The sequence below is a fragment of the Parambassis ranga genome, chromosome 2, assembly GCF_900634625.1.
Source record: "Parambassis ranga chromosome 2, fParRan2.1, whole genome shotgun sequence".
In the NCBI taxonomy this organism is placed as follows: Eukaryota; Metazoa; Chordata; class Actinopteri; family Ambassidae; genus Parambassis; species Parambassis ranga.
The window spans coordinates 30876609-30898806 of record NC_041023.1 but is presented as its reverse complement, the minus strand read 5'-3'; the positions used below and the strand labels follow the sequence as shown (position 1 = coordinate 30898806).

Genomic DNA, 22198 nt, shown 5'->3' with positions numbered 1-22198 from the left:
GAGGCGTCGTCACGCCTAAAACAAGCCTGCGCACTAAAAGCTCAGGGGTTAGCTGGAGAGAAACAACCAGTGCCATGTTACACCTCCATGGTGTGTTTAGGATATAGAGTAGCTGTGAAAAAGGAGAGTGTGGCCAAAGTGGAAAGCAGATTTATATGTGCTGTGCTGGTGTGAGACCTCTGGTATGAATCATGAATCATGTGTACCCCACACACGCGCACTTCAAACTTCCGTTAAATCTACAGCTTCATCTGTGTGGACGGTGTCGCCGGCTGCGGAACTCATACAATTCATGGCGTTTATTTCACAACAATAGGCCACTTTTTCCAGAGGAGGTTTGATCCAACGTCTATGTAAAGGGAGAGGTAAGGAGAAATGCAAATAAAAACCACAACCATTTAGCCGTAAATCCTTGTAGAATCATCCGCTATAAAGAATTCATTGCCAAGTTTATCTCTCTTGTAGCATTCGAGTACCGTGTAACTTTGTTGATAAAGGCTCAATAGAATATCCCCAGCACGGTAATCCCTGCAATTACAATCCCCTTTTTGTGTAGTAGATGCTGGATTTTTCTGAATCCCCTCCCAGCGTATTTGTTTGAACAAGGTGAAAGATCGATGGGGATTAACACCATAACAATGCCTTCTCCCACTTAAATCGCTCTTTATTAATATGTCATGGTAATCAGCACTGCGGAGACCAGTGTTTGTGATTTTTGATGGGGGTGGTGGTGATGTGCTGTTCAGAGGGAGGAATTTGACTCCACTACAGGAAAACAGCTGAGAGCAGATTAGTTCTGTGGGAAAGAATGGGGGGATGGCACAGCTCGAGGGAAAAGGTTCAAACTGACCTTTTGTGGCTCTCTAAGTCCTCCACGGTGCCGAAAGATAGCCAGACAGGCTGAACAGTCAATAACCTTCACCGCAGCGCTAATCTTACGAGAAAATCCAGCAACTTTGTGAATGGGCTGTGATATCTGATGTCTGCACATGAATGGAAATGACTGGAGACTCAAGGCTTATGAGAGAGTTTAATGCTTCGATGTCTGCCGGAAAGCTCAAAGGTATCCTTTTCCCCCCATCATACCCAACGACAGGGGGTTACCTCCACCTTTTACTGACAGGTGGATAAAGACCACACTTTTACCACCTCAGTAGAGTTTGCTGAAGCCATAGCATGGTAACCCTCCACAAGCCAGCTTGCTTGTTCCTCAAATGGCTCCAAAAGGGAGGGGTGGCTCCAAAAGGGAGTCATTCCCCATAGACTTCCATGTTAATAGATAGATAATAGATCATTTAGCTGTCTATGCCTTCCTCAGTTTCTTTTTGATTAGTTGTGAGTCAGGCTGGAGCCACCCCCCTGAGCTTAAAACCCGCTGTTCACCTATGGTTGACATTATTTGTAAATTCATACAGTCTATGAGAAAATTTGATTATGAATCACAGTCTCCTTTTTCATGAGAACTGAATCCTTGGGGCCCCTAGTCGTTAAAAATGATATATTTTTTTACCATTCAGCCATCTTGAATCATGCTGCTCCGTTCTGATTGGATGGTGATCTCCCAGGGTACGGAAAATGGCAAAGTCCCTTCCCATGAAATCAGCAGATGTGCCAGAGTACAGCTCTCCATCTGCCAGAGAGAGAGAGAGAGAGAGAGAGTAGTTAGGAACAAATGACCACTTCTAAAAGTTTCTAAAAACTTCTTTAGAAGTCATAAAAAAATCAAACTCACCCAGCAGAAGTGAGGCAGAGAGCATCTTGGGGTCATACGGGCTTTTCCCGCGGCCGTTCTCGAAATGTGAGGACAGTCGAAAGATGTTTTCCTGTGGCAGGAGAGGGTCAAAGATCAAAACGAGGCCAATGAGCACCACATTAAGCCTGGTCAAAGGTACATTTATAGCCTCAGTTTCAAGTTACGACGTATTCTTAGTATAGCACACAGACATGAGCGACATTTTTTCACTGCTTTAGTTGAGGATCGACAACACTTCTGACAGTGTCAGTTTACCCGAAATAACACAGGGTCTCATTCAGCTCCCTATTGTTGAGGTACAGCAGCCTTTGATTAACCCACAGACCTGATGAAACTTTAATATACAGCAGAGGAGGAGGCTGGAATTGAACTATGTAGTGACCACTTCCTCACACAAAGGAAAGCTTGTTACACCCTCAGCTCCTTTGTGATGCTCAATCCAGAACTAAATTACCTTTTGCATATATATAACTGATTAAAAACCTCACAACATTCGGTCACATATATACACATTACCTCTGCCTTCTTGCCCATTTCCAGAAAAGCACAGATGGGGTGGAAGGCTCCGGTGCCACAGATGTACAGATGGGTCTGGTTGTACGGTTGGAGGACCCGGATGAAGTTAGAACACTCTTTCTAAATGAGAAAAAAAGAAAAAAAAACATCACAACTCACAACTTCTGTATTATTTTATACAGTGAGAAAAACATCTGGTGAAAAGCTCCAAGTACATTTACAGTGAATGTGATCCTCGTCTTTGTTTGTACTATACTGGCGTAGAATATACCAAACGCTTGAATCCTGTTAGCGGTAATCTCATGCTGCGAAAGCCTTCCTCCAAATCATAAAGTTTAAATTAAGTTTTATCCTTTGTTAAAATAAAGTAGACGTTTTAAATGCAGCCTAATAGAATGCAGGGAATAAAAGAAAATTCCACTTTAAGAGGGGACTTTCCAGTTGGAAAAGACCTGTGAAACAGAGACTCCTTCAAGGAAATCCCACCTGTAAGTACAATCCGGCTGATCTTTAATGATCCATATGTTTGAATTTACTGAGGGTATTTGGGTTGGCTCTCTCCTGTACATGCTGAAAGCCCCAGTGGTGTGAGACTGTTTATTAGAGTGCTAATCAACAGGATTGGTTAATGTAGGAGGGCTTATTAGCAGCCTGGAGGAGTTGATTTGGGCACATGTGGTGAAGAGATTAAGGCTGGGGTTGGCCTAATTATAAATACACTTTGGATATCCACCTAACAAATAAGTACAACATTCGCTTGGGGATTTGGAAACACAGTACTCATCACATCACACGCAGACAGCCAAATTATCTCTTTTATTTCCTCCCTTCAACACATGCACCTGGTTCCATGATGTCCCCCGGTATGAGACGTAAATGGATGCAGAGCTTCAGGTTAGAGTGGTGACATTTTCCAGACTAACTTTAAATTAACTCTGGAATCACACACTCTAAACCTTTTCCAAAAACATGGCATTAGAGCTGTTTTAACATCGAAATCTATGAGAAAAGTCCTATAATGCCATAGATGGAAGTGATGTCATGCTGGTTTGGATTGAACTGCATTTAAAATGAATGTTGGAAAACATGCCCACATGTAATAGATCATAAACTAATTACCTAATTGATGTATTGTTTCATGAAATTAAGTTAGAGGCCTGTTGTTGTTCATCCAAAATATCTACCTAAGCCCATTACCAAGATGGCTGCCCAGCTGCAAGATTTGCAGCTAGCTCATTTCTGCCAGAACATTACAAAATCTACCTTAATAACACAACTGCTGTACTCAACAACAATGAAAAAAATTGTGTTGCGGTTAACCCTTTATTGGCTTTGAAGGCTAATCAACCAGTACCGACCCTTTGGAAGTCAATGCAGACATTAACACCTTGTTTTTTTAACAAATGAAATATAATGACAAAGGTTCGGTAGAGGCCAGGTTTTCTCTACCGTGGTCCTTAGCTAAGCTAACTAGCAGCATGTTAGCTATAGAGATCCCCATCTGTCAGCATTTCTGAATGTGACCTTTTTGTTATAGCATGCTAACTGGCTGCCCTTTAACCATATGCATTCTGTCATTAACCCACTATCACAAAAAGTTGCACTCTGCAGTCACTGGACTGCTGCTGAGTTCACATAGTAGGAACTTGCACATGATGTCTTGTGGCTGACCTCAGCCCTGCACTCCTTATGAGACTTAATGACTTTACCTTCTGTTTTTCCTACTTCTGAACAGCGAGAGCACAAGTCTCCACCTCCACATCATTCTCACGGCTTTATTATATGTATTTCATCAACCCCTATAATCCCCTCCAGGGTCAGCTCTGTTTAGTTTTTTTTTTTTTACATGTCTGTCTTGGTTTAGACTCATTAGCGATGTGGTAGGTAAGCTGCACCTAAACACTGACAGACGTTAAGTTATGGTCACTCTGACTTTGCCCTCAGGTGACAAATGGTTTCCCTGATCACAAACCATGTCATTATGTGAAAACCGCCATACCCACAGAGGATAAATGAGTCATTATTGGACAGGATTGATGACTCTCCTCGGACTTGACTTTCCAATGAGAGAAACGGGCAGACAGATTTGTATATATTTGGATGAGTTGAGTGAATTTTGAGATAATGTTGAGGTAGCTAATTGAATATGGAAAAAATACTTTTATTAGCTGGAGAGCTAATCGGAAATGACATCAGTCAGTTCTCTAAAACTGTAAATCGGCGATCCGGTTTCTGAACCCTTTTGTGCAGTGCAACAACCTGGGCCATGTTACACAGTGATTCAGCCATCGGGCACTTTGAGAAGGCAGCTGTTACATTTGTTCTACGGCTGTAAACTGTGGTTTGGAGAAATGCATCACTTTGAATGCTTTAGTAATGTCCTAATCAGGGCCTCTCCATGCTGCACTCTGTCTCCCGCTCTCACTGCTTCATTTTCAAGGGTAAACATTTTTACAGATACCTCATCACTGTTTTTTTCTGCGATTTTGCGCTGCCAGAGCACACTCTCCCATATCACAGTGTGAAAGTGTAGCGTTGCTCGAGATAGACCTCAGTGGAAGCTAACGGGACTGTGTAATTCTGGATAATCCTAAAACCCTGCTGCCCTGCTCTCCAAACTCATCCAACCATGAAATTAAGATCAGATACAGCCCAGAGTGGGCCTTTCCAAACAGCAACATGATGATAACACACACACACACACACACACACCAGCATGCCGCACAAACGTAGGCTGTGGTGTATTCTATGTGTTTAGCAAACTTGTGCAGAATTGGACGTGTGAGCTAACATGCAGTGTCAGATAATGAGAACACAAATAATACACTCCCACATTAATATGCACACGCACGCACACTCTCAGGACACATACACAAACATACTCCCGAAATTAAACTGAGCATCACAGAAGCAAATAACATCTGCGTCATTGTCCTTGTGCCACTGACACACACTGTGTACCCTGACCGAACATCTGCCGTGCTGTGTGAGGTTCTGTGTGTGTTGCTCTGTGTGTGTTCTGTCATTGGAGTGTGTCCTATAGAGAACACAGCTGAAATGAGACACTTTTATCACGGAGTGTCTCATTCTTCTGTGTTATTGTTTCTCTACAGGACATCGCAGCAGTATACATGTAAGAATATTAACCCTGTGTGTTAACAACATTTCTAGATAAAGGACAGATTTTATGTGGAAAAACAATAAAGTTACATGGCTAAAACTATAAATCGTCAAGAAAAAAACAGCAACATTTTCAAATCATCATAAATGTGGACTTACCCCTAAGTCTTTGCCTGCCCATTTGCACTCATCCCTCTTAGAGGGGGTGGCGGGCCATGCGATCTGTGCAAAGGAGAAAAGAGACAAAGTCACGTTGTGCCTTTGAGGTGGAGAGGAACATTTACGTGTTGTCACATGAAAGAAGAAACCGGAAGGCAGTGAGTCAATGCAGTGAATCAAAGAGAAGCATCATTTGTGTAATTCCAGGAGAATGACTTTGAAATTTTGTCATGTTTACTCACTTAGTTCTATCCTCAGAAATACCACCATGAAAATGTGGAATATGGCTCATTGTGATGCACTTGCTGTGTCATTAAGTCTAAACAGACGTTCTGGTTCAAATTACAGCATGTGTACAGTTAAAATTCTCAACATAAGGTTGCATTTTTCACCTCAAATATCAAGAGAAACCGAACGTCTGCTAGTTTTTTTTCTTTTTTTTGGGAAGGTCTGATTGTCATCCATCTGTGGCCCCTGGTGTCACATGAATTATAAACACTCACAGAGCGTATGACTGTGCATGTGTAAGCTGTAATGAGTAAGGGAGTGATTATGTACTCAAAATTTTGGGTGTGATACCACTCTGGTTTTTGCCACACAGATGTGGATAGACAATGGAAATATATGCACATCCTGTCCGTGCATCATTACAACACACACACACGTTCCTCATTCTTTATCTCCTTCTCTAGATCAGCTGAGATTTCTTCTCTTGGGAGATCTGTGTTGCAGATTTCAGGGTAATTACATTAGATTTGCTTAATCACATCTTTTTGGACTTTGTCTCATAATGATGCAAAAGATCAGAACAAAAGAGCGAAAAAGAAAGAACACACACACATCTGAGCCAAGGGCAAGACACACTCCCTCTCTGCATTGACTATGTATTTTTCATTCCCTTATTCAGCGCTCTGCAGCCTGCAGGCAACACTGTGTCAGTCTTGTGTGTCTCTGAATCAGATAAAAAGACTGTTAACTTAGTCCAGGTGGAGTAAATGGGATTACGGACAAGCTTGTCTGGACGGAGACAGACAGTGATAGAAGGATGGAGGGAGGATGGAGTAATGGACTCCAGAGGGAGCAGCGGATGGAGGAGGAAGCAGAGAAAAGAGAGAGAGAGAGAGAGAGAGAGAGAGAGTAATGCAGGAGTCTCCCAGAGTTGGGAGTCTATACCTGCTTGTTGTCTCTGTTGATGTTGACCAGGTCGAATGAGAAGATGTGGTCCTCGGCTCCCACCAGCAGCCTTCCCCGCTCCTCGTCCAATAGGAAACTGTCGTAGCTCGAGCTGTTGGCCAAGCCATTGAAGGTGATGAGGTTACTGGACTCTAACATCTCTGGAAGAGAAGAAGAAGAAGAAGAAGAAAAATGGTACTTGGGTATAGGGAAATGTCTTAAAAAGCATGCACACAAAATCAAGAAGAAAAAAAGTTTGGGAACTTAATACCTACTCTGTATTGTGTCACAATAATTCATACCTTAAACATCAGTCAGCAGCTATTTCCAAACACATATTTTGCTTTTTTTTGCTGTGTGAAACTATAATTAAAGAAAATGTTATGTTTTCCTTCATCTGCACACACATGTCACTCAAACATAGCGTGCAACATTTTAAGTGAACACAGCACGCCCCCAATCAGGGACACGGTTCAGACTGTTCAGCCGTGTGATTGGTTGAATAATTCATATGGAGTCAGGTGCCGCGGGAGACGCAGTGTGTAAAGCAGGTGCATGTGTCTGTAAATGGCTTATTATGTAAATGAACATTAATGACACACAATGTGTATAGGCTAAGCTACATGAAACACACTGGCTAGAGTGTAGCTCTGCTGTGACATTAAGATAAAGTTTAAAGAGCTCCATCACAGCAACAGTCACTTATTAACAAAGGACAACACACAGGATTATACGTCCTATAAATACTAACGTGAACAGCTTTGGTGTCAGTGAACCTCCTACTTGTGCTACTTTTCTTCCTGCTTCTTCTTCTTGTGCTATATTTACAGTATTTTCTGCTGTGCATGTTATAGCCTAAAGCAAAGGCAATCTGGGAAAGATCCAGAATAATCTTTAATTCTGTGTTAAAACCAGAGCCGACACAGGAGTTGTAGATTAACTGATTAGTCAGCAAGGCGCGGAAGTAACTAGTTAACTGTAGTATGAAGTGATTCAATTTGTAAAAATCTCTTACTATCACAGAGAGAACAAATTACAAAATCATATGAGCAGCTCGGTCAGTCCTTTGCAGACAGCCTCATCATGTGAGTCAGTAAATATAACGTGTCTATTTTCAACGTGGCAACACAACAACAGTTACATTAACAGACATCTATGTGTAAGAACAACTAAGAGACAGAAGTCCGGATACCGGACGGCTTCTGATGAACTGAGGAGCCACAGACGGAAAATCAGGACAGGAACTGAGCGTGAAGATGGAAATATGAAACGAGGCGCAGGAGGATCAGAACGATTTCCAATCGAGTGAATCTGGCAAATATCACGTCACGGTCTGTTTGAATGAGGAACATAAAAAATGACCTTTGTCTGAATGACAGGATGAGATTCTAACAGCTTGATGAAGCCTGCAGTGTAACATACCACATATATGAGAGGGGCTCCAACCACTTATCTTTGTGCGTGTGTGTGTGTGTGTGTGTGTGTACAAGATGTCATTTAGTTCTATATGCATATTGCATATTTAGTGATTTTACAAAGAGTTTGAGCACTGGAATTTTTATTGTTTTGATTGAAAATAAATCTAAATTCTTACATTATAACATTGCACGTTTGTCATGTGTAACTTTTTGCATTTGTATAATCTTTTATATCTCATCAATTTGAATACCATTTGATCAATTAAATACAAAATTACAAAATTATTACTATAAGTATACCATCAATGGGATCAATCAATGGGGAATTAATAACTATATTACTCTTGTGAGGAGCTCAGTGGCTTTAAAATTACCGTATATTTTATAATACATATTTTCTTTCATACAAATAATAAAATGTGTAGACAAATATTTGAAATAGAGTAATTCTAGTATTTATAATGGTATTCTGTATATACTCTGCCTGTGGTGGGTCTACTGAAAACACATGTGCTGTATGTATCAGCTCAGGTAAAACCTTCTGATCTATCAGCCTCATATCAGACGTCATCCATCATCATCAATGACACCACACAGCATGGACACACACACACACAATATATATAACTTTAAAAAATGTACATAATATACAGTACACACACGCATGCAGTCCAGTGGATCGTGATCTCCCTGCTCTCCTCGCACAGCTCTGATTGACGGGCTGCTATAGGAGCCATCTGCGCCCACTCGCAGTGTGTAAGATCTTGGACATCTGTGTCTACATAAAAGAAGGGATTGATGGAAGGGCAGGAAGGAGGAGGTGGCGTGTCAACTGTCTCCGCGTACCGAGTACTGGCACGGTGTTGGATCATGGGGGGTTGGGGGCTGCGGGTGGGAGCGGGTGGGAGCGGCCGTCACCTAATAAAGATGGTTGCAGCTCACCTACGTCAGTTGGATTTCGAGTTTGAGGCGAAGGAAATAGGAGTAGGTGGTGTGGGCATGAATGGAGGTCTGTGGATGGGAGGCTGTGTGAGAATTTGTACTGTACCACAGATGGGTTGAGCGTATGTGTGTGGGTTTCAGTGTGTGTAGGTATCTTTCCTACGCTGACCATTCCACACTCTCTCTCTCTCTCTCTCTCTCGCTCTCTCTACCATAGGAAAGCAAACATACTAAAGCTCACATGGAAATAACAAAGAATTTACTGTATAAGGTTTTGTTATCATATTGTAGCCAATCAGATTGTTCTCAGTTTACCAATAGGACATGACATCGCAGGGTCAGGAAATGAGCTCTGAGAAAGGAGAGGTCAGGAAATGCGATTTCCAGTCGACAGACACCAGAGGAGGTCATCTTATGTTTCAGCTATAAAGTGACAGAAAAAAGGCATGGATGTGGCAGACAGCCAAGCTAGTCATAAAAATTGGAATGAAATGAAAAAATAAATAGTTTGTGGGATGTCCAGACGCAGGAACAACCAAGCAAAAGCAAATGAATACACCAGAGGACGATGGTGGGTGTAATCCACTGTTCTGTTTGCTTCCATCTTGGCTCTGATGACCCTTGTAACAGCTAATCCTCTTTTTTAGCACATGTGTACATGACTTTTAAAAGAATCTCAGGTGTGTTTGCCTTTCTGAAATCACCAGAAACCAACGCAGAGGCTCATAGGACGGTGGCAGTTTCTGATGTCGCTGAATTTCCTGGTTGAGATGAGCTGGAAAAAGTCAACCCAGACCCATAAATGGAGAGTGATGTGACCAGATCGTACCTTTTCCCATTGCAGACAAAAGCCAGATGTTAGTGTGCGGTTTGTTACATGAAACCATCAGGGAGGTCGCCCTATAAAACACCATTTGGAAAGAGCGTCTGTGAAGGAACAATTGGCTGATGATTGGATGAACTTAATCTTATTCTCACTTCAACCAATCAGATCCATAACCTCATTTGATGTGCAAAGAGTGTACTGAACAGGACATGCAAAAATTTTTACAAGCTAGCTCGTACTTGTTAGCATGTCAGTAGATGATATTAGCCATCTTTGTAAGTAAAATTGGCACATAACACCAAGAACTACTCCAAGTCATCTTCTGAATTGCCGGCCTTTCCTCACAGGATGGACAGGATTTCCACACAGACACTGATTTGGCCACAAGCACAAAGCTTGAAAAGTGTCAAGTTGGATTTAAAAATCCAGCAGCTACACAAGATAAGGTCTTTGTTGTACACCTAAACTCAAAGCCACCCTCAGAAACCAGGGCAGAGGCCTGAGGTCTGTCACCCCCCCCCGATGAACCGAAGTTAGAAATAACACACACATATTTCAACACGTGGTGATCTCCTGACAAAGACAAGGAGGCCTGTGCACACACAAAAACACACAGAGAGGCTTTATCTGGCCCGGGATCTACTGTGGTTTGGAAAAATCGGAGGAACTGGGGCGTGAGCACCTAAGGACCTCCAACCTAAACACAGACACGCTCGTTTGAAAATGGAAGCATGAGGAGATGGAGAGCGCGCAGGAAAAACAGGTTCAACACAAATCCACAGGGTGACCGCACCCATAAACTTACATGCATATATTAACACTGACCTGAATGTATACACTGAGTTAGTTCTGCCTCAACACACACACGCGCAAGGATACACACACACAAACATACTCAGGTCTTCCCAGTCTAAGTTGTAATCCAATCACAATTTCTGCTTATGCAGCATGAACCAGTGGAACAGTGAGCACACTCAGCAGCTTCCACCTCTAACACACACACACTCCCTGGCCCTGGACCCCCGACACACACACACAGACACACAACTCCCCTCATGTGTTCATACACAATCCCACGTGCCCCCACCTTCACCACACACAGCGTGCTTACACTAACTATCGAACACATCTTCTCTCACTTGGTTCTCACACACTGTTCACTGTTCGATCCCTGCTACACACTTTCTCTTGTTACACACACCCTCTGTCTGCTGTCCTTTGCTTTTGCATGTTCTGCCTGCACTCCCATGTGCCTGCAGGAATTAGGGGTTTAATTTGTAGTTGACTGAATGGTGAAAGTTTGCCTGTTCATCATGCAATATATCCTTATCTGCACACCGACCACACTCATATATCTTCATTTTGTCATATTCACTCCCTGCACATGCTTCTGTATATTCAAGGGCCGCAGCTTCAAATTCAAGCAATTCATTCAAATAAATGATCATTTGTTCCTCTGTCATACTGCATTATGGAAAACAACCTGGCTCTACATTCAAAATTCAAGTGCAATTGTCTTTGGAGTACTCTTCACTCCCCCATTCTCCAAACAGGCAGGCGTTTTAGACGCCTACATGCCACGCAATAGCAGAATAATGAAACCGCATGAAAGAAAGGCGACAGGGCATTAAATGATGTTTATCTGAACGTGTGTACGTGCAGCCGAGCCAGTGTGTGTTCGGGCGACGCCGAACATAAAAGCCTGACAGATGAAAACACTTGACTGAGATTCAACAGATGGATAATATTCCATTAAAATAATGCAGTGCTTTACAAGTGCCTGTTCCTGTTCATATATACAGTGGATGCTCAACAAGCCAGGGGGACTATTCAACATGGAAAATAGGTCTTTAAACAACACCCGCTCAACGCTGATTTCTTCTTCTTCTTCTTCTGCAGCAGACTTACCGGTGCTGTTTCTCTGGTCTGTCTGCTGCTGCAGAGCCGAAGAGAAAATGGCAGCAGAGTATTTTGTACGTGTTTATCTTTCAAATACAAGGCTAGCTTCAGAAAAGCAAAGACACTGTAAAGCACTGTAATATCTCTTGTGGTTTGGTTTGGCTTGTCTATCCCTGCTTCCTTTTTTCTCTGTGTGTGGTGCAGTGTTCGTTTTCACTGCTCCCATGATGGCCTCAGCCACAAAACACAGGTGTCAGACCAAAAAAAAAAAGGAAAAAAAAGACGGCCGCCTCATGGAAATCTGCTGAGAGCTTTGCTTAACAAAGTGTTCAAATATTATCCTAAGCTCAAGGATATCCACACATGCCTCCAAAGTTCACCTCCCCTCTCTGCTCTCTCTCTTTCTAAGCACAGTAGCAGGTGTGGGCAGGTTTCCATGGTGACCGTCTGTATAACACAACCTGGGCCATTGCATTTCTCATTCAGGTGCAGATGAGTGACAGCGCTGACTGGAAATGTGCTGCCTTATACAAGATGCCGTGAACTCTGCAATTAGTGTGTTTCATTTCAAAATGAAAAGAAACAGAATAACGTGTGTGTGTGTGTGTTGATTATTATTTATTATTTTAACTATAACCACATTAAATCAGTCACATATTTTCCATTAAAGCCATGGTTAATATAGCGGGGAGCTGATAATGGTCTGTCGCTGACATGGTATCACATATATATATGTTGACAATATGTACGGGCATGAAAACTTTGTTTTTGTTTTTAGTGTCAAGCAGAAACAGAAGCTCCAAATAATTTAAAAATAAGTTTCACCATATATTGTGTCTATCATATTGCGTGCTTTGGCTTGTTTACAATAGTCTCAGCGCTGTTTGCAGCACATGTAGCAGTCAGTCTGTACACAACAGTGTGAGGGGAATGAAACTTAATGACCACTGATTTTTTGTGTAAGCATTAACTTCGATAAATAAATTAATGAAGTCTTATAATAATAATATACAAAATAATATAATATTATAATAATATATATATAATATATATATATATATATATATATATAATATATATAATAATATATATATATAATATAATATAATATTACACAAAAATAATATACAATATTTTCCCCCTCATACAAGCAGTGCCATTTGAATGTTTTGTCTCAACAACATGCATTTGTAAAAGTTTATTGGATCAGTTCTGATTCAATTCCAATAAATATAATTGGATATAGTTTTTGGATAGTATTTCAAAGCCATTTATTAGAACACATTTCACATAAAACATGTGTTCTAGGGCAGACCACAAATGTTACCATACTGGAAATCTTCAGTCTGATGTCCAATAAGTGAGTTATAACAGTGCTAACACCCAGTGCTGACTTCTCCTAAAAATCCATTACTGGTCACAATATACTCATTTTGTTCAAATTCTGGTCTATTAAATGAGGCAAAGTGACTCAGAGCCACGGTTCATAGTACAGTTCTGCAGCTTATGGAACATTTTCATTCCATATTCTGATCTGTGAAAGTGACTCAGTGTAAGTTCAAATGCAGGACAAGTTATCAGAGAGACTACGGAGGAAAAGGTGACCACATCTCAAACCAGAGTGAATCTATATGAGTCGTCTAAGTATGTGTTGAATCTCACCAAACAGCACCATTCATCATAGACTTCCTCATCACCACATAACATTCCTTTTCTCCCCCGAGAGAGAGAGAGGGAGAGAGAGAGGGGGAGAGAGAGGGAGAGAGGGAGAGGGGGGAATACAAGAGCAGGAGGACAGGAGGAAGGCAACAGACTGTACGATAGAGACAAAAAAACTTGAAATCAGGGATAATGACAGCAGAAACATGAGATGAAAAAAGCTCCCACACAACAAAAGCGGTGGAATATGGAACCATTTCATTAGTGTGTGTCTCCTCCTGTCATTGGACGGCTGGACCGCAGACCAGAGCTGCGACCACAGACGGCTCGAGGCCTGGCCATGCCTACCGCAGAGAACCCACTAAGTACTCATGGTAGAACCAGGCTGCTCTGTTTCTCTGCTTCTCATTACTTTAAAGGAAAACACACATGCAAATATACACAATCACTACACTAGGGAAGCTTGATGAAAAAACTGGCTTTGTGTGTATCCATGCACACACACACAAACACACTCACATACACATTCACATGTCACAGGCTTCTCTGCAAAGCTGTGCTGAGACAGGGAGATGGTGCTATCACTAGGCAGTTTGATGGACATAACTTTGAGAGGAACCAGGCTGTGGTTAGCGTGGTCATGTCTGGAGCCACTGCCTGTTAGTGCAGCCTGTCAGCTGTATGGTGTAGCAGAATGTCAACTCTGCCATTTTATCACAAATTAATGAGGCAAGGCTAGAGATCTGAATGCGTCCCACCCGGGCAAACTGTGACAGCAAACACACTGATGCGACAGACACACAGATGCACATCTCAGCTCATTCTTTAAGGGTGTCGTGTTACAAAAATGTGTAATTAATGGATTCTGGCATTTTGAGCAGGGAAATTGAGCTGGAAAATGATAATAAATAAAAAAAAAACTGTCAAAACAGAAAATATGACATGTGAGTGCCTCTCATGACATCTCATTCTGCTCTTGTTGTCTTAGATGAGGAAAAACAATACAGAAACAATGTTATTGAGAGGCAGCCTTGGTTACCATAACAATTATAACAACAACTTTGAAGGAGAGTTCCTGAAATTCTTCAGAGCCACTTAACTCCAAAAGTGAGTCAATCTTCCATGTTTACAATGACGGAACATGGTGTCAAAGATTGCTCAAGTTCTCTCTCTGGCAACAAAAGCCGATGCTGGAATACCAAAACATGCACTACCTCAAATGGCCACTAGAGGAGTGGCTGTAAAACAAGTCAATCTCTATAGACCTCCATGTTAAAATGTCCAACTTTAGAGCCAAAACAAACTTATGTACACAAGCCTCAGGGTCAGTTTTTAGGTCGGCGTATATCCGCCGACTGCAATCACGGCCATGCTCTATTTAAAAACAACGGCAACAACAATCTGTAAAGTCCGAATAAAGATTTCTCTACTTATGTCTGCCACACCCCTTTCTTTGACTGTTGTCTATCAGTCTGTCTTCCTGCAGAGACGTTCCCCCTCATTTGTAACATGACTCCGCTCGGATCGAACGGTGCGCCCTTTCTCCATCTGACTGACAAGACTTAGCAGGTGGCGTGGACCCATTCATACCCGTGCTTCAGCAATCTGCACCGTGCCTGTAACCCAAGCCTACATCCCAAACACAGATGCACACAGACACAGGATATTTTTCCTGTGTGCATGCCCATACAGTGCTTATGTACACACAAGGCTAAAAATTTACACAACCGCTTTGCACACACACACACACACGGTATAATCTTTGAACAAACACAAACAGCGCTGTCGCTGCCTCCTGCCTCTGAGCAGATTGTTTTTGATTACATTTTTTTTTGTTGTTTAAATAGAATTACCTAAAGCAAACGGCAGTGTAATAGACGGACACGCAGACACGCATTCAAACCAAAGGTCACCATAACACACTCGTTCCTCTTGCATTAGCTCAAATTTCACCCATTGAGATAAGAAGTTTGATGTGGTACGAAACTGTCAAGACATCTCGGCGGTGTGATGAATGGCTTTTTGTTTTGCAAAGTGGGAGTTGTGCCATTGCACAATTATCTGTGAGGGCAACGGATGTCGAAGCGCGAATGCACGCTTGCACACGCATTCATTACGCCATCTTTGCAATGGGGTGGTGGGAGCCTACCAAACACTGCGGCCGGGTTCCTGTGAGTCAGTGCAAGGAAAATGTAACACATATTCAGATGTAACATGGGGCACAACGGCTGCAAAACATCGGTGTACTGTTGGAATGTGGGAGCAAGGATGAGGGCAGTTCTGTGTGTGTGGGTGTGTGTCAAATTAAGACTTGGATAGCCAGAACGATATGTATTAACTCAGCTGCAATCAAAAAAAAAAAAAAAATGACACACACACAAACAGGCTGCTTGAAGATTGTACTTAAAGGTCTGCGGCGTTGTGGTTCTTTGAGAGGCCGCAGGAGAGGGAGGTGGAGGAAGAGGAAAAAGAACGATGAGAAAAAGAGAGCGACGGAGGCAGGCATCTCCAAAGTTGGCGCATTGTGAGAGCACCTTATAATTATCTACATCCGCTCTGTCAGCCTCAGCGGACACATACAGAGCGAGATGCTCATTCATATATCAAAGCAAAAAAAAATACAAAACTGCACATATTTTCATACACAAGCAGACACGCCCACACATAAACACACACACAAGTTATTACGGGCCGAGTCCAGACTGTTGCGGTTCCACACTAAGTGTCTATATTTTTGAAGGGTTGTAAAGCCAGTTCCAGATTCACCCCTCTCTCAGTCTGCTCCTCCTTGTCAGCGTGGTGGTGGTGGTGGTGGTGGGAGGGGGGGGGGGGGGGTGTCATAGAAGGTGGGCTCCGTAATGACGCACACTGAGTGTAATTATCAGCTTGTTTAACGAGACCTTTAAAAGCATCTCTGCATTTTTAAAAAGAGGGTTCAGCTTTGCAGTTGCAGACCTTCACCGTCTGTGCCTCCGTTGACCTTTAGGGGTCAGTGTTCCTCCCGATGACTGCTGCTCAGGGATGTGCAGGTATGCATTGATCCATAGGAGTATTCCTTTCCCCTCTACAATTGTGAAAGAAAGATGCTTCTATCACTTCTTCACACAAGCCTCTCTGATATCAAAATATCAACATCATGTGTAAACATTTCCTCTGTGAGATTATTTTAACTCAGACTTGAGTTTCACTTTCTGCCTCCCCTCTCCTTATGTTACGAGTCGAGGTGAGGAAGGTATAAGCTCTATTTTAGTCCCAAGATAAAGAGAAAATCATTAACTCTTGTGATCATCGTTCTGTCCCACCATGAAGCCAGAATCTCTCTGCTGAACATCTAACTGACCCCACTGGGAAATCATTTACTCTGCCGGGCGTCCCACGAGAAGTCATTTTATCTACCTGTCTCCATTTCTCCTCCTCTCAAACTGCTCACTCGGCAGTCGTTCAGCCTGTCCTTTTTCTAGAGGAGGAACATCGCTCACTTTTGTGTGAGGACAAGTCTCCGGAGGAGTCATTGGCGCTCATTTCGGAATGATTTCATGGGACTCAGAACACTGACAGAAGAAATTTAATTTGTAATCTATTACAGTGTGTTTTACTTCAGCACTGTCTCACATGGTGTTCTATGTGGAACTCTAATTTTACAGCAACAGAGTAAAAAACAGACAACAACATGAAAATACTGTGAATTAACAGGACCGTTTTGGTCCTAAGTACAAGCCAGGAGATGGATAACTTCAATTGTTAAGCACAAACCTTTGTAGTTCTCAAATGGTTGTCTAAAGGTTTACACGATTAGCTACAACAATGGCAATGCTGACCTGCAGCTAGCAATTTAGTTTAGTATTTAGCTTGCTATGTAGCAATTTGTTGTATAAGGAGTGAATAACTCAGACTTAAACCTTAGCGAGGTACAATGCTAACCATGCTAACAGGCTTAGCTGAGCAAGAAGCTCCAGAATAGAAAGTTCACAAGGTAATCCTGTAGTAGGGTTTAATAAAGTCTTTTTGTTGTCAAGTAAAATATCTGAAAATTGATCTGATAAAAACTTTGCACCATCATAACTATTGCACTTTTTCTTCTGAGACTATGGGACTGTATTGAATCACAGACAACTAGTTCCTGCGACTGTCCTCCTCATGGGAGTCTGTCTCTCTTCCACTAATGCGATCGTCCCACTTAAGGGCCTCGGCAGTCGGACTCGTGCTCTGTGCTTGTGTGACTGTCCATCCCGGGAGAATTCCTCCTTGTTGTTTGTTTGACTTAATTACTATGCCGCTTCTCGCACAGGGAGCGGGGATGACTGACACTTCGCTAAACGACCAGCCTCCATTCCTTTCTGCGTCATCTACTGTTCGTCTGCCAGCTTTTCTCTTCATTAAAAGCAAATGCCGTCCCCCCCCATCCACCATTTCAGCCACCACCATCCTCCCCCATTCCTCCCTCTGTCCGCCACAATGTGGGTGTTAACTGAGAATTGTCTCCTGACAGACATCAAGAGAGCCATCAAACACCTGTGGGCCCAAAGCGCAGATGCTGGCGAGTGGAGACACACAAAGAAAAGTGGCACATGATACACTCTCATGCCTTTACACCCCATGCACGCTCCCACACACACCAGCAATCACACATAATTTTACAAACACTGATTCAACAGTATAATAAATTATACCGATTTGGTCGCTCGTGCATAAAACCAGGTGTCTAACTACATGAGGACACACAAGACCTGACACTTTTTTTTGTTTTTGTCGCACACATGCACACAACGAGGCACCACTTACAGTCTAAAGGGAGGAAATCACAAGAGAGGGTGTCGAGTCCTCACACCAAAACGTGGCAAGAACATTCACACGCACGTCCATATACAGCGAGGCTCTGATGTACTTTTAGCAATGAAAAAAAAAGAATAATAATTCCGCAACAGTGCATCTATAACACTTTCCCAGCTGACACACACCCATCACTTGTACTGTCAGTCAATAAAGGCTTTGATGCTCGACAACAGACTCTTGTCTGGTACTGTTGTCAGCAACGTGTTCACTTGTCAGACTGAAGAGGATCACAAAAGAGGGCAAGGAGGGAGATGTATTCACATTCTTCAAACAGATGGCTGGGTAAAAGAAGGGAAAGACATTTTCCCATCATGCCTAGAGGCTCGGCTATTCGTGTGAACTGACATGATGGAGCCCAGGGGATGTATTTATATGACTTGTAGCAGGTAAGTTCAGCTCTGATTCTTTCCAGATTTATTTTGCTCACACGGTAAATGTATGTCATCACCTGTGATACCCCGACCGCGGTACTAAGACAGGGATTACAGCTGTGGAAGCCGAGGACACTATTTTAAAATGTACCTGGAGCCTGTGTGTCATGCATAAAAGCATGCATTAAAGGTACAGTGCAAATTCTTTGTCTCCCCCTTCTGGCAGTAAGAGTAAATACACAAAAACTGTTACATTATACACACAAGCCCAGGACTTTTCTGGTGTCCTCAGCATTGATTGCTGTTGCTTTGGACTTTAATCTAAATGTCCTGGTGTCCTTGTTGTGGACAACTTCATGTCAACACAACCAAACAGAGTTCACCTTCTGTTGAACCCTCTACAGATGCAGAAACCTGCATAACCGCTCCGCTGTCTAAACGCATTTCATTTTATATTTTGATTCAGAACATATACAATCATACACATTTAGAAAGTTGAAAGGGTGATAAAGGAAAACCCCAAAATTACAAGTTGTGCTTCATCTAAAGGATACAGCATGTCATATAGCAGGCCTCTAAACACAAGTTAGGCTAAGGGTCTAAATATAGAGATTGAATTAGTGACAAACATCATATTCACCCTCTTCATGACCGTCTGAGGAGCCAAAAGCTTCACGGTGACAGTCTGACAGGGGGTGACGCACCGAAAAACGAGGCGAGGGAGGGAGGAGGACTTTCAGCCGCATGCTCATGTTTTTCGGCTGCAAAAACGGCGGCGAATGAAGCCCTGTTCGTAAATTTTCAGAGGGCATGTTTTACGAGGGACTAAAATAAAGAGTCAAGCGACCACACTCCCAGCCATATACTTTCGGTCATGTTTTAGGACTAAGAACCGCAATGACAAAAAAAAAGAAAAAAAATCCCAAAATATGCCAAAAATGTTGCCAGTTATTTCTAGCCGAGATGAAAAGTCTGCTATTACAAAGAGCCTGATTTAGTGTAGGGTGTGAGAGAGGAGATGAGACAGAGAGAGAGGGAGAGAGAGAGAGAGGGAGGAGGAGGAGGAGAGGAAGAGCCGGCGCTCCGCAGTCTCCCCTCAAAATAACACAGAAGCAGAGAGAATAACATGTTTGCTGTATACGTCAAAAACTTACACGTGCACGTTATAAAAAGACAAACGAAACTCCCTCTGACTCCTCTGCCTGTACTGCAAATGATCTGATTCGAATAACACAAATTCTCCAACTGTCGGGTGTGATCAGAAGTCAGGGGAACCTGAACCAGTCCTTTAGAGAAGGACTCTGTGTCATGACCAAAGCAGAAGTTTTTTGGGACAGAAGCTATTAAAACAGAGGCTGTGCTGCCTGGTCCATGCAGTAAGGGGACAGCGTGAGGGGAAAATTGGTACAGGGGCCAATATATACATTTAACTTCAGGCAAGAAGCCTTTCCTCAGCATATGGAACCAATCTGACTATTTGTAAGGAGAATTCTGAGAGACAGGCAGAGCCAGTATAAGAGGGAAGGAGTGAGTTAATGGGAGAGAGGAAGGTTGGGGAGAGAAAGAGTGAATGAGACAAACACAGAGGCAGAAATAGATTCATAGAAATGGAAGAAAAGAAAAGCATAAAAGAGCACCCATGGGCAAGGAGAATAAACTAGACAAGGTTAAAAGCAGCAGCTACTGCATATAACCTTAAGTCAAGGGGGGGTGGGCAGTGAATGGGCTTACCCTTGTATGACAGCTTTAGCCTGGGTACATTGTGCTTGGGCTCAACTCCTCTTCCCGGCTGCACCACCGCGCACAGCAGCACTACAATCCCAAGCAGGTAATCCATGGTGCTGGAGCGCTGCCGGCCGGCTGGCCGGCCTCTAGTCCAGGGGGGCACTCACAGGCCGGACCAGTGCCCGGAGACGGGAAGCGTCCCTCCACCTGGGGTACACAGGAAGCCTGGAGAGTCCCTGAAAGTAGAGGTTCCAGGGAAAGAAGGAGGTGGCTGAGATAAAAAATCCTGGTGGTGCTCCCCAATCTCAGAGTGGGACTTCTGTGGTGTGAAGTCGGTTGGGGAAAAAAGGGGGGGGTTGGGGGTGCCGCTCACATGGCTCCCCGTGTGGAGGTCCAGGCTGCACAGTCCCTTGGCTTATCTGTGCTCCCCTCCTCCAGGTGAAATGCTCAGCAGTGCCTCAGCCTGGAGTGAGTGGAGAGAAGAAGAAGGCAGTGTAAAGGTAAATAATAATCACTTATCCACAAATAGGTAGGCTGTCCTTTTTTATATTATCTCTTTCTGGCTCCTTCTCTTCTGAGCAGACACTCACAGCAACCCTCTAATCCTTGTGTGCAGCTCCACCAGACTACGAGAGAGAGAGAGAGAGAGAGAGAGAATGAGAGAGAGAGCTACACCATCCACAGGAGGGGAGGGGAGGGAGAGCAGCTGAGAGAGAGAGAGACAGAGAGAGAGAGAGAAGTGGGGGCGGTGGGACTGGAGAGCACCGATGAAGCCAGCGTAGTGGATAGGAAGTGTTGTGAATGGTGAGGTTTATATAGTGCTCACTCTTCCACAACTATTTCCTTTTTAGTTAGTCATCAGTTTTCACTTCCTTTAATATCTCATATCTCTCAAACCAAAACTCTCTTCCTTTCTTTCTATGTTCATTTGATTCATAATATTGATACATCATGTCACGGATGAGCATGAAGAAACGACAGGCATGTCTGCAGTCTCCACAAATATCTATCAGTCAAAACATGTCAGCCTCTAAAGGGTTAATGCTGATGTAACAATATTTAAGTGCTGCCTAAATGGTCAGAGTTTTGTTGCCGAACCTGTTTTTATCACTGCCTGATGGGAGCTGCAGACACGGGAACGAATGCCGACCCTTTCACACTGCAGACAAAAGCCAGATGTTAGTGGGTTTTTTTTTTAACTGGTGTCAAAGGAATTTTTGTCATGACCCGGCACACAGAATAAATCTTTCTATATTATATTATGCACAACCCCTCAAAAAAGGAGAATCATTTTTTTTAAGTATTTTTCCAATATTTTTTAATATTTCTCCTTTTCTGAGAGAGTTCAGTGAAATATTGTACAAGTTGTAAATAACAACTTTCCCACACATGCCTGCAAGTGATTCTGTCTTATCCAGTTGAATGGTTAGGGGGAACACATGCTGGTAGTTAACCTGCATAGTCTGAGACGGATCCTGTCTCTGCTAAAGTCATTCACATCAGCAAGGCAGGTCAACAACACCCCCCCCCCTCCTCCTCCTCCTCCTCATCTTAACCCCCCCCCCCCCCCCCCCCCCCCCCCCCCCCCCCGCCAGCCCCTGCAGGTGCTGGTGTGTGTGTGTGTGTGTGTGAGCAGGCACCTCCTGCTTCCTCTGAGGGGTGACACAGCAGTGGTGAGGTGATAAAAGCTTTGATAAACAGGAGTGCTGATGTGTCAACTCACACACCTCGAGAAGCTAAAAGAAAACAACCTGAGTACTGGTGAGCATGGCGAGTGTGCGCTTTTGATGAGGGTACCGCTACA

The 22198-nt window shown here is 43.1% G+C and overlaps 1 protein-coding gene across 1 annotated transcript in view; it reads right to left on the bottom strand.

Annotated features, from left to right (window-relative positions):
- Positions 1–21162, bottom strand: part of sema3aa (sema domain, immunoglobulin domain (Ig), short basic domain, secreted, (semaphorin) 3Aa) — a 31934-nt gene extending 10772 nt beyond the window's left edge. Inside the window, exons 1-7 of the mRNA XM_028424060.1 lie at positions 20985–21162; positions 20401–20857; positions 6722–6882; positions 5549–5611; positions 2270–2389; positions 1733–1823; positions 1511–1630 (exon numbers count right to left, since the gene is read on the bottom strand). Coding sequence (XP_028279861.1) covers positions 1511–1630; positions 1733–1823; positions 2270–2389; positions 5549–5611; positions 6722–6882; positions 20401–20506 — 661 coding nt within the window. The 5' untranslated portion in view covers positions 20507–20857; positions 20985–21162. The remainder of the gene's footprint in view (positions 1–1510; positions 1631–1732; positions 1824–2269; positions 2390–5548; positions 5612–6721; positions 6883–20400; positions 20858–20984) is intronic.
- Positions 21163–22198: the final 1036 nt, after the last annotated feature.